At 45.1% G+C, this 16705-nt stretch overlaps 1 protein-coding gene and 1 non-coding gene across 4 annotated transcripts in view; one reads left to right on the top strand and one right to left on the bottom strand.

Annotated features, from left to right (window-relative positions):
• Positions 1-16705, bottom strand: part of ERCC3 (ERCC excision repair 3, TFIIH core complex helicase subunit) — a 32635-nt gene that overhangs the window by 11208 nt on the left and 4722 nt on the right. For all 3 annotated transcript variants that reach the window (XR_013518833.1, XM_008998573.5, XM_002749238.7), the window contains exons 7-11: positions 16293-16497; positions 13953-14267; positions 8041-8225; positions 6785-6987; positions 1103-1199 (exon numbers count right to left, since the gene is read on the bottom strand). Coding sequence is in view for 2 of the 3 variants with exons in the window: in XM_008998573.5 (XP_008996821.1) it covers positions 1103-1199; positions 6785-6987; positions 8041-8225; positions 13953-14267; positions 16293-16497 (1005 nt within the window). In the remaining variant the exon portion in view is untranslated. The remainder of the gene's footprint in view (positions 1-1102; positions 1200-6784; positions 6988-8040; positions 8226-13952; positions 14268-16292; positions 16498-16705) is intronic.
• On the top strand, positions 15152-15258 carry LOC118154861 (U6 spliceosomal RNA). The gene has a single exon (XR_004745113.1). It is a non-coding gene; the product is annotated as a U6 spliceosomal RNA (small nuclear RNA).

The raw sequence follows: 16705 nt of genomic DNA, 5'->3' as shown, positions 1-16705 counted from the left end.
ATAAGTTGTATAGATAATTTAGAAACATAATCACTCCTTCTCCTCTTTGTACCAGGGTCTACCTGATGCAGGCAGAGAGGTGAAGCAATGAACCTCAGAAAGGCATCTCTGGGTCTCCAGGACTTGTGTGAGTTCTCAGGAGAGCCATCCTAAAGAATAATACCATGTCTCAGTAACACTCAAAAGAGTGCTGCTGGTGCCAGGAGCCCAGAGATGAGAGGGCCCTTCAATGGAGACTGACTCTGAGTCATTCACTTTTTTGGCTACAGAAATATGTCTCCGCAAAACCATCCGTACTCTCACCTGGTGTCCACTGACACCAGCAGCACATGTGGGATGTGACCTGGGAGAAGCAACTGCCCCATATGGGATTCTGACTGCAGGTGGATCCCTAAGCTCTGGGGTTCGAAACATCGAGGTTCCCAGACAGAGACATGAAAGCTTAGTGCTTATGTGCCCAGCCACAATCACATAAAATCTCATTTCTTTTGGGCTTTGGGTCTGTCTTAATCTGAATGACGATTCTAAACCGTGGGGCTACAGCTTCTGATTGCAAGTAAACCATCCCTGCGCTGGGCCTGCGCAAGCAAGTCTGTGCTGACATCCACCACCCATCATCAAGGGACACCAGGAACCAGGACAAAGGCTGCTGCGACACACAGGATCTCCAACTTGTAAAGAGAACTTCATCTGAATGCCTATTTCTGCCAGAGTAGAAAATGAACTTTTGTTTCTTTTATAAATAAGAAAATACTTATTTCTTAAAATATTCCTTAATACATAATGCTTATTAAAATAAGTCTTATTAAAATAAGTATTATTTCTTAAAATAAGTATTTCCTTAAAACTCCTATATCCCAAAAAGAACTGGGAAAAACCTCAGTCAAAGAGCCTTTACAGATTATTCATGATGCATGCAAATTCTTAGTCTGCTAACCCCAGGTAGTATCCCCTATTCCTGGACACATGGAAAATGAAAACATACATGAGATATTCCTTCAGCAGACATAAATTCACTGTCCAGGAATCATAGTGTACCCCCCAGGTCCTCAGGCCCCCAGAGTGCTCGGGGCCTCACCTCCACCCTATATGCCATACAAACCTTGGATATGAAGATAGTATTAATTTTGGGGTTGTGCTTGAAATTCTGGAGAATTTGCATCCTTTCCCCCTGAGACGTAGGTCCGTAGATATAGGGTCTAGAGAAGAATGAAGCTGTGTTAGAAAGACCACTGAATAATGCCTCAGTTATCTTGAAAACACATCAGAAGGGAAAAGGAATTAAGCAAGCTATTCTCAAGTAGAAAGCCCTCTGTCATGCAGGGATATCATTACACCCACAAAAATGACAGGCTACAGACATACCACCCGCGAGCCTCCCCCTAGCATCCCCCAGCCTTCCCCACTGATTCTAGGTTTAGACCTGCCATCCTCTTTGGGATTCCCTTCTTTCCGTTTTTCGTTTTCTTTTTGGACTATGCTTTTTCCTGCTTCAACCTCTCTCTCTCTCAGCACAGAGCCTATACAAGGAGAATCTCCAGATTTCATGAAGCCCAAGAAGAGTGACAAAGAAAGCACTGCTATTTCCAGAAAAAGGCTGGAAGCAACTGTTTGCCAATGACACAGGCATACTCCAAGAGATGAGCAGAAAGGAGAAAAGTATCCTTCAGCCATTTTTGTGCTGACTTCCCATAACACTAAGTTTTAAAAACTTCTCTTTAATGTCTAGCTCCCTGCCAAAGGGCACAACCCCATTAATGAATTCATTGGTTATTATCCCATAGCACTGGGAATGTCATACTCCCTCCTTTTGTCTTGGAATGTGATGGTGGACACTTTTTGCAGCTTCCCAAGGATCCTAACAACCGTGATAATGATGATGATAAAACAAAGACAATGGGGACAAGCTACAGCTTTGCAGGGCCTACGAACACCAACAATACCAAGCTGAGTGCTACATGAAAAAAAATCCAGGCCAGGCGCAGTAGCTCACGCCTGTAATCCCAGCACTTTGGCAGGTGGATCACCTGAGGTCTGGAGTTTGATACCAACCTGGCCAATGAGGTGAGACCTCATCTCTACTAAAATACAAAAAAATAGCCGGGCATTCTTTTATAAATAAGGAAATACTTATTTCTTAAAATATTCCTTAATACATAATGCTTATTAAAATACTATTTATAAAAAAAAACAGTATGTGCCTGTAGTCCCAGCTACTCAGGAGTCCAAGGCAGGAGAATCGCTTGAACCTCGGAGACAGATGTTGCAGTGAGCCGAGATCACACCATTGCACTCCAGCCTGGGCGACAGAGTGAGACTCTGTCTCAAAATAAAAGTCAGCCAGCCCTGCCAAGACTCCTTGGCACTGTAAAAGACAGGTTTCACGTGCCCCAATTTACGTGTGGGAAACCAAGGGTCAGGAGCCTGAACAGGTGGAACCCTGGAGTGGCTGCCCCACTGCCCAGGCCCATCAGCACCCAGCGCAGAGCCCAGTGACAAGCCGCCTTGCCTGGTATCCAGAGTGTCCTGACCACCACAGAAGTTTATCATTTTCTATGCATGTCATGCCGCGAAAAAAGTTAGGAAGCCCCACTCATCAGAACAGCCTGACTCTTAATATCCACGTTTTTAGGTGGTTTTCTCCTCTCCCATCACCAGGAAAACTACTTGCACAGTGGGGAGCCCTCGGTTTCTAAAGGTTCCCCCATACAGCTGAAATAGAACGATAAGCATTCTCCAAGTGGAGAACTTCACATTTACTGAACACTTACAAGCTGCCAGGCATAAGAATCCATCACCCACCATCAAGGGACATGAGGGCCAGGGTAACACTGGGTGGCAGTAGTTCCATGCGACCAAAGCACAAAAGGAGTTCAGAGGTAAGCAACTTTCCCATATCCAGTCTGTCTGATCCTAAAGACGATGCTCTCTGCCCATGGCCTCATACTGCCACATAACCCTAAGTCTCTCTTGCAAAGTGCTTTGGTGATACTGATGCCTTTCTTATGAAGGCAGGGAGGAGCCAAGAGCGTGGAGAATCCCCACCACACACAAGCTAAGAATGGAGCAATGCCCACAAGCCACAGGATCACATGTTTTTAAAGGATGGGGTCTCACTATATTGCCCAGGCTGGTCTTGAACTCCTGGGCTCAAGTGATCTTTCCACCTTGGCTTCCCAAAGTACTGCGATTATAGGCATGAGCCACTGCACTCAGCCCACAGGATCATTTTAGAAGTGAGAAAACCAAGAAGGAAAACAACTACTTCATACATTTAAAGGCCAGAGACACAAAAAAAGGTAAGAAGTACACATTGTAATGATCATTCTAGTACACAGGAGACAGCCACAATCTGCTGCCCTTCACTGTGCCAGACTGGTTCGGAGTCGACAGTGCCAGGCAAATTAACATCCCTGCTCAAGCAGATGCTCAGGAGTCTGTGGCCAAGGAACAAGCCTCAGGAGTGCTGCAAATGTAGGTGGGGTAGGCCCCTGGAATGAGGCTCAGAAGACTGTGGAGGAGCTTTGTTGTGGGAGGAAGGATGGGAAGGGAAGATGGCTCTTAAATATGACACAGTAAATATAGGCACTGTCTCATTGCCCTGCTCAAACTGGCACTAATGTGACAGTAAAGAACACAAACCCACAAAGAAAACAGGAGAAGAAATAACAGCAGATGAGCGAAGTGGGTAACATTTCAGAAGCTGAAAAGCAGAGAGATACAGGCACAGAACCTGAGCTAACAGACTAGAGAAAGCTGAAGCTGGAGCCGGCAGGAGAGAAGAGCTATACAACACCCGTCGCTGTTCTATGTGGGACGCAGGAGGGATCAGGAACTCATCACCAGTTGCCTGAGAAGGTGGGGAGGTGCGCAGGAGGACCGGCAGCGAGTGAGTGCAAGGAGCAGTCAGGCCAGGCTGGCACAAGCAGGCTGCCTCTGCTGGTGGAGCACTGGAGGCTTACTTTCCAGGGACACCAGGCAGAGCTGAGGGCAAAGGCGAGACTGAATGCGAAGATGCCACTAGCCTTCCTCCTCCCCTAACACAAGGTGGTGCCCAAAGGACTGGAAAATTCCTCTCTGAAGAAACTGTCCAGCCCAGGAAAAAAGTCCTAGAGATACTGGCATTTGGCAATCTCGTGAAGAAATAGCCAGGTTCCTGCCCAGTCACTCTAGTGAGGTCCACAAGCTGGCAAACCCACTAAGCCATACAGAAAGGCCTGCCAGGTTTTTAGTGACTGACTTTAAGCAAGAAAATCCAGCCAAGGATTACCAAAACTCAGAAGGACTTGACAGGCAGGTAAAAACAATCAAGACAAAAAAAATGAAGAAAAGAAACAGCGCAGGAAACAAAAGGAAGCTTCAAAAGCTTTCATAACCTCAGAGAAGACACTATTCACAAAACAAGAACAGTTACCAGGAAAGAACTCTCAGAAATTAACAAGTCTCAATAGAAGGTTAGAAGACAAAGCATAAAAAGAAAAAAATAGAAAAAAGGCAAGCAAACAGGAGAAGCTGCTCAGAGGATCTAACATCTGACCAGTCAAGATTCTAAAAAGAGAGAACACAGAGGTGATTAACAACAAAAAATAGAAATTCTCAGGACTGAAGGACACCAGTTTCCAGACAGAAAGGGCCTACTGAGTGCCCATCACAATGAAAGAAAAACATTAGGAGTATCATTTTGAAATTTCCAAATCCTACGAGTATTCAAGGGAAGGAAAACACATAGCCACCACAGCAGACAACACACTGAGAGGAGGCAAAGGGCATCAGACTTCCAAGCTGCCACACTAGAAGCTCCAACGTTAGTTCTGTGGACCTGCCAAACTACTGATCAAGGGTCAAGTCAGGTAAAGACATCTGCAAACAGGTGAAGTCTCCAAAGCTTCCCCTCCTACATCCCTTCTCACAGGAATCTACTGGAACATGTGCTCCATCAAAATGAGTCCTCAAGAGAGTGGAGACTTGAGGGTGGGCAATGGGGGTCCCTACACAAGAAAAAGGCCTAGAGAATTCATGGGGTAGTGCCCAAGGGAAACCCCATAATAACTGGTAGCGTCTCTAGTCCTAGACAGCAAGCAGGCCAGAACAGAGTTGGGGGATGGCATGCTGGTGGGGATCCCACAAGGGAAACAGAAAAAAAGAAACTAAGAAATTACCTGACCCTACTGAGTTTATGGTTATGTGAAGAGTTTGGAGAGGAATAACTATAAAATGTACAAAAAAAAACAAGCAAAAGCAATGATGAGGCAATTATTAACTCCAAGGCAAACAAGTATTTCCAAAAAAGAAAACGTAATAGTACACTCCACAGCTTCACCTGCACAATGACACTATATGGTTACCTCTAAATGATACTTACACAGTCAAAATAATGTAACACTGAATATTAATGTAACCCCCAACTTGTGCTTTTCCCATATTGGGAGAATGGTAGGAGAGGAAACAGGAGTAGGGAGAGTGGTGTATGTAAGAAAGTCAAACCCTCAACTCCTACGGTAGGAAGTTAATAGGCAATTTCTACAACTCATAACCAAGAAATTACTACATAAGCTATTATTTAGAAAGATGAAGGTAGGCCCGGTGCAGTGGCTCATGACTGTAATCCCAGCACTTTGGGAGGCCAAGGCAGGAGGATCGCTTGAGCCCAGGAGTTTGAGACCAGCCTGGGCAACATAGCAAAACCCCAACTCTAAAAAACACAAAAATTAGCTGGGTGTGATGGTGTGTGCCTGTAGACCCAGCTACTTGGGAGGCTGAGGTGGAAGGATTGTTTGAGCCCAGGAAGTCAAGGCTGCAATGAGCCTTATTACACCACCACAGTACAGCCGGGGACAGAGTAAGACCCTATCTCCAAAAAAAAAAAAAAAAAAAAAAGAAATATGAAAGTAAACAACAAAAAAAAGAGTTGAAGGTGGCGGTCTTCAAGAAATAGTAATTGTGGGTGGGAAAACAGAAGCAAGGAATTGATTGCTGTTTTTCATAATAATCTAAATGTTGACTTGGATTACAAAGTCTTTCTAAATTAAGGAAAGGTATAATTTTAGAAACTTGAGAAATTTAATGGTTCTACGCCCTTGTTTTTCCTTCTACACAATGGGAACAACATCACATTTGGCGGAAGTGAGGATTAAATAAAACATATGTATAGTACGCGTAGCACATAGTTTGACCTGTCTCCACAGAGGGCCTGGCCTTCTCCAACACTTACAGCACCTGAAATCCTGTGTCACTGTAGAAGCAAGCACAGGTCTCTTCCTCCTTACTTGGCAGAGATTTACAAGAGCCAGGTTTTAAGCACAGATATTTGGGTGGAGCCAGGGGTTAATGAGGATGCGGGGAGAGCATTTCTAAGAAGCTCCTTCCAGATGCCGGTCCATACGTGGGATGCTGGCTCAGCCTGTCTTGCCCTCCTAGTCCCTAAACCATCCAGTCTGGCCTTCTCTCCACCCACAGAGCTCACGAAGTCCAAAGCTCCAAATGCCAACTCCCACCCACCTTTGGAGCCCAGATCTTCCACGGGGCCCCATGTAACTCAGTCCAACTCTCTGTTCCCCGTTCTTTGGGCTCAGGGTGACTAGGCCCCCCTTTTCTTTATGCTCTAACCTCTGACTCCAACCACCTGCTTTTAAGTCTTCCCTGGTTTCTGATATCAGGGCCACAGAAAGAGATCTCTGGATCCCAAGAAGTTCCTCAGGGAAAAAAACACACAACAGGCACCTTCTGCACTCTCAATGGGGATGAGAAACTGGCCTGAAGGAAGCTCTAAGTTTTCAATTCTTACTTGTTCAGTCGAATGGCATATTCCTTCAGGGCAAACACATTGTCAGCAAAGACAATAATCTTGTCATTCCTCCTTTCATGAAACTTGATCAGAAACTGGCAAGCTCTAAATTTGTTGGGGTTCATGGTATACAGCAAGATTCGTTTCTTGGTTTTGATTGCTACATATTCCCGGTAAAATTCAGGAGACATAGGGCACCAAACCTGTGATGCAGTAAGAAACAGGGGTCATTTTATAAGTTTAAACATTACACAATTAAAAACATTTGAAGCCCTTTCTCTTAGCAGAATTACTTTTAAAAAACCAGCCAGGTGCAGTGGCTCATGCCTGTAATCCCAGCACTTTGGGAGGCCAAGGCAGGCAGATCACTTGAGGCTAGGAGTTCAAGAGCAGCCTGGCCAACATGGTGAAACCCTGTCTCTATTAAAAATACAAACATTAGCTAGGTATGGTGGTGCATGTCTGTAATTCCAGCTATGCGAGAGGCTAAGGCAGGAGAACCACTTGAACCCAGGAGGCAGAGGTTGCAGTGGGTGGAGATCACGCTGCTGCACTCCAGCCTGGGTGACAGAGTGAGACCCTGTCTCAAAAACAAAACCCCAAACCAATGGTATGTGAATTAGATATAAACCCAACTGAAAATAAACGCATACACAAAACTAAACCCAACCTAATACCTCCTGTTGAACCAGACACTTTCACATGTCAACTGCTTAAGATTTTTTAAATGCAATCATATCTAGGGAGTTATTTTCACACCAGCTGCAAGTGAGGGAAACCAGCAATTCCTGTTTAGGCCACACGGCCACACACAAGTCAGCACTGCTACTGAGTACTGCCACCTATGCACACACTTCCCAGGAGGGCCAGGAGCATGTCAGTCAGGCACTTACGGCCATCAGAGCAAAGCCCTTTGCTTCCAGGCTCCCAGGCAGCACTGTGGTATCAGGGGCCTTCATTCATCCCTGTGCCCTGAACTCTAATCCTCACCCAGAGAAATCCATGACTGGTAAACCCAGTGGCTAGGAAAAAAAATCATCTCAAATTCAGGGGTATGTGAGATACGTGACAAGGTAGAAGACATGGGGAAGTGGGTCTACTACCACCCACCCATAGGGTAACTGACAATCCTGCATGAGGTAGTAGCAGGTTAGCCTAAGTCCTGACCTATGCCTGCCCATGAGGAGTCAACCTGATCATTTCCCGGCCCACGGGATGAGGCCCTGTCCCAGATGCCCCCAACCCAGACCAGCTACCTCAGCACACTGGACTTTGGCGATGTAGCCATTATTCTGCAGCTCCATCCAGTTGGCTTCATAGAGCTTAGGCCCAATCAGAAAATTTAAGTCCACGATTTTGTCATCTTCCCGGACGAGAGTTGCAGTCAAACCCAGCTTACAGTGGGCCTGCACGATGGTGAGCACCCTTCGGAACATCTTGGCTGAGGAAACAATGGGAGCATTCACATTGCCACTTTTCTTTTTTTTTCTTTTTAATATGTTTTGTAGAGATGGGGGTCTCACTGTGTTGCCTGGGCTGGTCTTAAACTCCTGGCCTCAAGCAATCCTCCTGCCTTGGCCTCCCAAAGTGCTGGGATTACAGGCATGAGCCACCACACCCAGCCCACATTGTCACTTTTTAAAATGCTAACAGCTGTGCAACTTAACACTGGCTTATGACACCACCTGAGCTAACCCTCAGGTTTCAGGACCACAGAAGCTGGCTCTAGACAAGAATGACTAGGCAAATGCTTGACCATCACTTTTAGACCTGTCCAAAAGAAAATGAAAAGGAGAACAAGCAAAAATGAACTTAAGGAAGCTCCAAGTTGATGGACCCCAACATCGCCCTCACAACAGTTATCAGCAGAAGTGCAGATGGTAATTTGATACACAACCTGCAACACTTATAATACAATTAAGCTCTCAATTACGCAAGGAATTTTTCCCTGAAAACTGGACCCAGGTTACCGAAAAGACAGTTGGTGATCTAGGGGGAGAAAGATATGAAAGGAGCCAGCTGTGCTCAGCTTCCCACCATCTCCCAGAAACCAGGGAGAAAGCCAAGCCCAGGGGAGTGATGAAACTCCAGGCACTGCTCTGCCCAAGCACTCAGGCCCACCTTAGGAAACTCCCCTCTCCAAACTTTACCTATTCAATCACTTTGGTCAACCAGCAACTTCCTTTTTCTTCCTTTCTTTTGAATATTATAATTCTCTCTGATTTATCAAATAAACACAAATAAACAGGTATGAGATGTTCATTTTTAAAAGACTTAATTTATGGGTTCCCATGGGCTCACCTTTTAACAATTCTAATACTCTGAAGGAAGGTGAAAATGTTTGAGTCATGCTTTTTACTACATAATTGAAAGTAGGGCTAATGACATTTTAGAAATGCTTTTTACTACATAATTGAAAGTAGGGCTAATGACATTCAGAAATGTCATTATTGTGTCTGTCAATGACAGACACAATAAGGAAAAAGAGGCCTGAATGCACCAAAACACAAAGACATTAACAGTGTCTACGTAAATGTTCAGTTTTATAGCTACATGGTTTGCACACACCACCACATGCAAACACACACACATGCATACAAACACTACAAATAAAGAAGCAAAATCAGCTCAAGCTTATCTCTAAGGAAAGACTGGGATGGCTCCAAAAAACAACAGCAAGAACCCAGACCAAGCTCCCCAAATTAAGAGGGAAATGCTAATCAAGGCAATGGCAACACCAACCCAGTGTGGGCCCCAGGGACACGGCACTGGGGGACATAATGACCCAAGGCAAGGACAAGGCAGGCAGGACTCTGCCTGGACACCCATGACTATTACACTCTCCTACAGCCCTGACAGCTGTCACAGGTGAATAACTCACAATGTACTGCTCAATACATTTTTACAGAGACACACAGCTGTGGAACCACCTAGATCAGGATATGGATCATCAGTCACCCAGAGGTCTCTCCCCTGACCCCTCTTGTCAATAACTAGCATTCTCCCTTAAGGGAACCACTCCTCTGACCTCTGTCATCAGAGAGGGGTTTGCCTCCTTTCTGAATTTTACACAAATGAAATCACAGTATGCGCTTTTGTGTGTGGCTTGTGTCACTCAACATTATGTCATGGTTGTCATTTGGCATTTGTGTGGTTACTTGGCTGTCCTCCCACTTTGTCTCCAGGGCCAAGTGCAGCACCTGGACTTAGCATGTTCTCAATAAATACCTGTAGAAATAATGAAACTGGCACCTTGCCTAGCACATAGGAAGCGCTTAATATACACAAGTACCATAATATGAATCTCATTAATGAAAAGATCTAACAGAGCTCCTTTTGAAAAACCTGTGAAACAGCACAGCAATCTATCCTTTGAGATAAATCTCAAAGACTGATCACGCCACCTAACCCAACACAGACGTTGAACAGTCAGAAGACTTACTCTGTTTACTAGCATTCCCTTATTTAACATTTGCTCTCTGGGACAATGAGCATGGCCAGCCCACTGGGATTACAGGGCCTGTACTCAAAAATCCCTTAGAGCTCGTTTGTTTCACTCCACAATTCAACCAAGGACTAACTCATCCAGTGAACTAGATGAGAGAGAGACAAACTAACACACATACATGAGTGTAGGGTGCACCTTTTTGTACTTGTCATCAGATAACCAATCCCAAACCTGTGCTGCTGCCCCCTAGAACCTGGGACCTGGGGACTGGGTTAAAGAAAAACATGAACGTATACCAAACATACAGTCAGACAGAACGCCAAGCCCTGAACGCAGCTTCCAACCAAACTGCTACAGAACAGCAGAATAGTTCCAAACTCCTTTGCAGGTAGTGAATCTCTGTATCATCAATTTTCAATCCTAGCAGACCCCATACCCACCCTTCCCCTTAATCCTTTTTTTTTTTTCAGTTTTTAAATTATCACAGTAAAACCGATGGGGGAGGCGGAGAGCAGTTAGCTCTACGCATTTTAACACATTTACATTTTGTAACCAGCACGACAATCAAGTTACAGATACAGACATCACCCCAAAAAACTCCCCCATGCTGTCCTTTTAGAGTTATCCCTCTCTGACCCCCCCACTTCTGGCAACCACGGATCTGCTGGCCAACACTATATTGTCATTGCTGTATAAATATGTACTATGGAAGCTTTTGAGACTGGCTTCTTTCACACAGCACCATGCTTTTGAGATTCATCCAAGTTGCAACATGCAGTGTTTGTTCTTTTTCACTGCTGAGTAGTGTTCCAGTGCATGGATGTACCACAGCTTGTTTATCCAGACACCCACTGATGACCACTAGGGTTTTGGATATTATGAACACAGCTGCCATGAACATTCGTGTACAGGACTTTGTGTAAGCCTATTTTCAATTATCTAGGATACCCAGGAATGGGACTGATGGGTCATATGGTAATTTTACAATAAACTGACAAACTGTTTTCCACAGTGACCATACACTTTGCTATCCATCCCTCTAGGAACATGTGACAGTTCAGCTGTTCTGTGACCTCATCAGCACTGGCACATCAGTATTTTTTATTCTGGCCACTCTAATTGGCATACAGGAACATCCTGCGGGTAGGTTTAACTTACAGTTCCCTGATGGCTAATAAGGTTGAATACTTTTTCAGGTGCTTCTTTGACATAAGTAATGCCTTTTTTGGTGAAATGTCTGTCAATTTCTTTTGCCTATTTTTTTACCTTTTTGCCATTGCCTAAATATCTAACAGGAAACTCAAATTCATATATCTAAAGCGCTACTTCTGATAGTCACCTTCCAGACCAGCTCCTTTGACAATGTCCCCCATCTCTGATAGCACTGCCCACTCTATCTTCCCTTTGTTTGAGCCAAAAACCTTAGTGTCATTCCTGATTTCTCTCTCTGATCCCCCCATTTGACCTGTGAGTTAAAAGCTTCACTACAAATCCAGAGTTGGATCATACTTTCATCCTTACTGGTTCACACTTCTTATTGGAATTCTACAAACCCACTTCACTGCTTCCATCTTGCTTCCCTCAGTCTATTCCCGGCACAGCAGCCAGGGTGGTATTTTTAGAGTGTAAAGTCAGCTCACATCACCCTCTGCTCAAACCCCTTAGATGTCTTCACACTAAGAGTACAACACCAAAGTTCTTGCTGTCGCCTACAAGGTCCTACAAGATCTGCCCCAATACCTCTATCCTTCCTCAGCCTTGACTACTGTTTCTATGTTCTTTCTCCTCTGGCAGCATGGCCATCTTGTGCTGTCTCTCTGTGCCAAGTACTTTCCCACAGCAGAACCCATACCCTGCAACACCCATCAGAAAGACCTCCAATCCCTCCCTGGCCAGCTGTGAACATCTCTAGGTATCTCCTGAAACTCATCAGTGCACAGAAAGAGCCAGATGCGGGGGCCATTTTGACAACATTTTGAACACTACCTGGGAAATGCCTCAGATTTCATTTTGTTCATAGAAACGTCTATTCCAGACTTCTTAATTTACCCTAATCGTTCTTCTTTTTTTTTTTGGAGATAGGGTCTCACACTCCGTCACCCATGCTAGAGTGCAGTTGCACAATCATGGTTCACTGCAGCCTCAACCTCCCAGGTTCAAGTGATCCTCCCACCTCAGCTTCCTGAGCAGCAGGGACCACAGGTGCACGCCACCACATTTGGCTAATTAAAAAAACTTTTTTGTAGAGACATGTGTCACTATGTGACCCAGGCTGATCTTAATCTCCTGCGCTCAAGCAATTCTCCTGCCTTCACCTCCCAAAGCGCTAGAGGACTACAGGTGTCAGCCACCATGCACAGCACTAACCTGTTAATCAAAATCCCTTAATCTGTTTTTATCAAAAAAGATTCACCCAAAAAACTATGCAGTTATAAAAGAAACAAATTACTGATAAATGCTAAGGCACATATGAACCATTATGTGAAGTAAAAGAAGCCAGACATAAGAAAATAAATTTTCCATAAATCTATAGTGACAGAAAGCAGTTCAGTGGCCGCCTGAACCAGACAAAGAAACAAAGACTGACTGCAAATGAGTATAAAGGAAGTCTAAAACTGGATCATGGTGGCTGGATGCAGTGGCTCACATCTGTAATCCCAGTACTTTGGGAGACCCAGGCGGGCAGATCACATGAGGCTGGAGTACAAGACCAGCCTGGCCAAGATGGCAAAACCCCGTCTCTACTAAAAATACAGAAATTTGGCCAGGCGTGGTGGCTCACACCTGTAATCCCAGCACTTTGGGAGGCTGAGGCGGGTGGATCATCTGAAGTCAGGAGTTCGATACCAGCCTGACCAAAATGGAGAAACCCTGTCTCTACTAAAAATACAAAATTAGCATGGTGGCGCATGCCTGTAATCCCAGCTACTCGGGAGGCTAAGACAGGAGAATCGCTTGAACCCGGGAGGCAGAGGTTGCAGTGAGCCAAGACCATGTCATTGCAGCCTGGGCAACAAAAGCGAAACTCCGCCTCAAAAAAAAAAAAATACAAAATTAGCCAGCTACTCGGGAGGCTGAGGTAGGGGAATCACTTGAACCAAAGAGGCAGAGGTTGCCGTGAGCCAAGATCACACCACGGCACTCCAGCCTGGGCAACAGAGTGAGATGCCATCGCAGGAAAAAAAAAAAAACTTGGATCATGGTAATGGCTGCACACTGCTCCACAAATTTACTACAACGCACTGGATTACATATTTGCAAGGTGTGATTTTATGGTATATAAATTAAATCAATACAGCAGCTTTAAAAAAGGTTTGCCCGTAATACTCGAAGAAGCAGGGCTTCTTTTACATACTGACTAAGAATCAACATTTCAGGCTTCAAAGAAAACACATCACCACCGCTGCGGAAGGGTTTTTCAGTGCTCCTAATCCAGTTTTTAGAGGGCCATTAAAAAACTGATTAAGCTGAGCAGCAAAAGAAAGATGGAGGAAAGAAAGTTTCATTTTCTATATGACTACTGAGCCAGTGATTAAGAAAGCTGTAAATGTGAACACTCCTGCCTGCATCCCACCCAAACTTAAGCATTATTAAAAAGCTTTACCCAACACTTCTTTTTAGCCAGTTGGGTGGGCTACACAGCAGTCCCTCTCCCAAACTAACAAATGGAAATTGGTCTGTCTGTTCAACAAGCGGACAGCTCAACTCCAGACGGCTTACCTGGTATAGTGTGCACTTCGTCCAGGATCATGAGGCCCCACTCCTGGGTCTTGAGCCACTCCATGACTCGCTCGGCCTCCCAGGACCTTTTGGTGGTGTGGCCCAGCATGGAGTAGGTGCTAATGGCAACGGAGCAGCCAATGGGCTTGTCCTTGGCGTCGGAGGTGAACCGGCAGATCTGGCTGTCGTCAATGGTGGACCACATCTTGAACTGGGCTTTCCACTGCTCCACAGAAACAGCTGAGTTGCCCAGCACCAAACAGCGTTTTCTGACAGTGCATGCAGCAGTCACACCAACCAGGGACTTTCCAGCACCTACAAGAAACAACATTAAGTTCCCACCCAAGGATAGGCTGAAATGAAGGACAGGAACAGGCAGAGTGACTCTTAAGTACAGCAATCTAGGACAATGTCTTGTAATAGTTTGCAGAGCTGACATCTGTGTGACACACATGGCTCCAGCCTGTTTTCTTCTTTATAATGAGAAGACACGCCCACCTCACACACATGTGAGAATTAGCAGGTGCTGGGGCCTACTGCAGCACTTCACATGTATCTCATTTAAATGTTAAAATCTCAAACCAGTGAGAAGAGAAATGCCTACTACTGCCATTTTAAAGACAGAAAAACCAGGCTGGGTGTGGTGGCTCACACCTGTAATCACGGCACTTTGGGAGGCCAAGGTGGGTGGATCACTTGAGGTCAGGAGTTTAAGACCAGCCTGGCCAACATGGTGAAACCCACCTTTACTAAAAATACAAAAAATTAGATGGGCATGGTGGCAGGCACCTATAATCACAGGTATTCAGGAGACTACTTGAACTCAGGAGGCGGAGGTTGTAGTGAGCCGAGATGGTGCCACAGCACACTCCAGCCTGGACGACAGAGCAAGACTTTGTCTTGAAAAGAAAAAAGAAACACTAAAGCCGAGGAGTACCTTACCTTGCCCACAGCCAAAGGACAGTAACGCCACTGGGGTACAGCATGCCTAGCCCACAGGAGAAGGGACTTGGCAAAAGTCCACTATCATTATTACACGGTAAACGGGACTGAGAACTCAGGGATGCACTGAGTGTGTACAGACAAGATGAAACTCCAGGAGCTTCTGAGTTTACTACCATCCACCGTTTGAAGATCAAGATAAAAATCAAGCTTTTCCATTAAACAGAGATCCTTCCTTTATTACAAAAATACATTCTGTGCTCGCTTCGGCAGCACATATACTAAAATTGGCACAATACAGAGAAGATTAGCATGGCCCCTGTGCAAGGATGACATGCAAATTCGTGAAGCGTTCCATATTTTTAAATTTTTTTTTTAAATAAAAAATAAATTTTAAAAAAATACATTCTGTGGCTGGGTGCAGTGGCTCACACCTGAAATCCAAGCACTTTGGGAGGCCAAGGTGGGTGGATCACGAGGTCAGGAGTTCAAGACCAGCCTGGCCAAGATGGTGAAACCCCGTCTCTACTAAAAATACAAAAATTAGCCAGGCACGGTGGCGGGCGCCTGCTCTGGAGGCCGAGGCAGAGAACTGCTTGAACCCAGGAGGCGGACGTTGCAGTGAGCCGATTGTACAACTGTACCATATATATATACACACACACACACACACACACACACACACACACACATTGAGTTACCAGGAGTAAAAGTAAGTAAAAAAAAATTTTAATTAAAAAAAAAAGAAAAACATCATCAAAATAACCCCTGGAGTTCTGGAAAAAAGAACCTCTCGTTCCCTGAAGACTTTACCTCTGTAAGTACTCAATGGGGTCCCAAGGTAAGTCTGTTGTGGCCTCTGGCCAAGCAGCTAGGTTGGGAGCTAACATTACTGAGGACAAGTGGTCAAACAGGTACCCAGGGGGCCACTGCTGCCTTTCCTAGACATGCATGTCATCCAGAACACCCAAGTTTCTGTGCTAGGGACTCTCCAAATACAAAACCCCTAAGGCTGATTCAAGAACAAGAACCTAACCCCACTCTGTGCAACAGCCCCTTGCCATCATTACAATCTCACCTCTCATCTGCTCTAATTTCTCATTGCCTCTAGCACCACCCAAGATTGTACACACCTGCTTACCATCTGTCTCTTCCCCAAAGAATGAGCTCCAAGAGTTCAGGAGTGTTGTTCTAGCCACCACAATACCTCCAGTGTCCAGGCCAGGACCCATACACAGCAAGCATTCAAATGCTTTTTAAGTCATGAATCAGGGAGTCACCTGATCATGGCTTTTTAGCAAAGTGTGATTTAGGGAAATGTGCAGAGAGAAAGCGGGAGGCAGCTGGCAGACCCAGTCACAGTAGCCTAGTCCCCTTCTTAATTCCAGTGCCACTTACCACAGGGAAGAACAATGACCCCCGAACGTGCACGCCCGTTTCCAAACATCTTTCGCAAGCTCTTCTCCTGATAGGGTCTGAGGACAGCTGTGGGCTTTAGGTCAATGTTGATATCAGGGTTGACAGAATCATTCCGGAAGTCGTATTCTGCCAACAGAGGGTACTCCAGGTGGATGCAACGTTTCTGGAGTTCCTCAATCATCTCCTGAAAAGTGAGCACAAAAAGGGTTTCAAAGTCTTGTTAACTCCAAAGTGTGCTCAAAAACATCACATCTTCTAAGAAGTCCAATGGTCAGAAAAGTGGCATTCTATCTAGACTTCTATAATTTTAGATCTTGCTCAGTTAACAACTGGGATAAAGCACAGAAGGGCAGCCCAGACTAACAACACTATCAAAATGAAATTGAATCAGC

This window comes from Callithrix jacchus, chromosome 6, assembly GCF_049354715.1.
Source record: "Callithrix jacchus isolate 240 chromosome 6, calJac240_pri, whole genome shotgun sequence".
In the NCBI taxonomy this organism is placed as follows: domain Eukaryota; kingdom Metazoa; phylum Chordata; class Mammalia; order Primates; family Cebidae; genus Callithrix; species Callithrix jacchus.
Note: the sequence above shows the minus strand (reverse complement) of the source record. Positions and strands in the feature narration are given on the sequence as shown.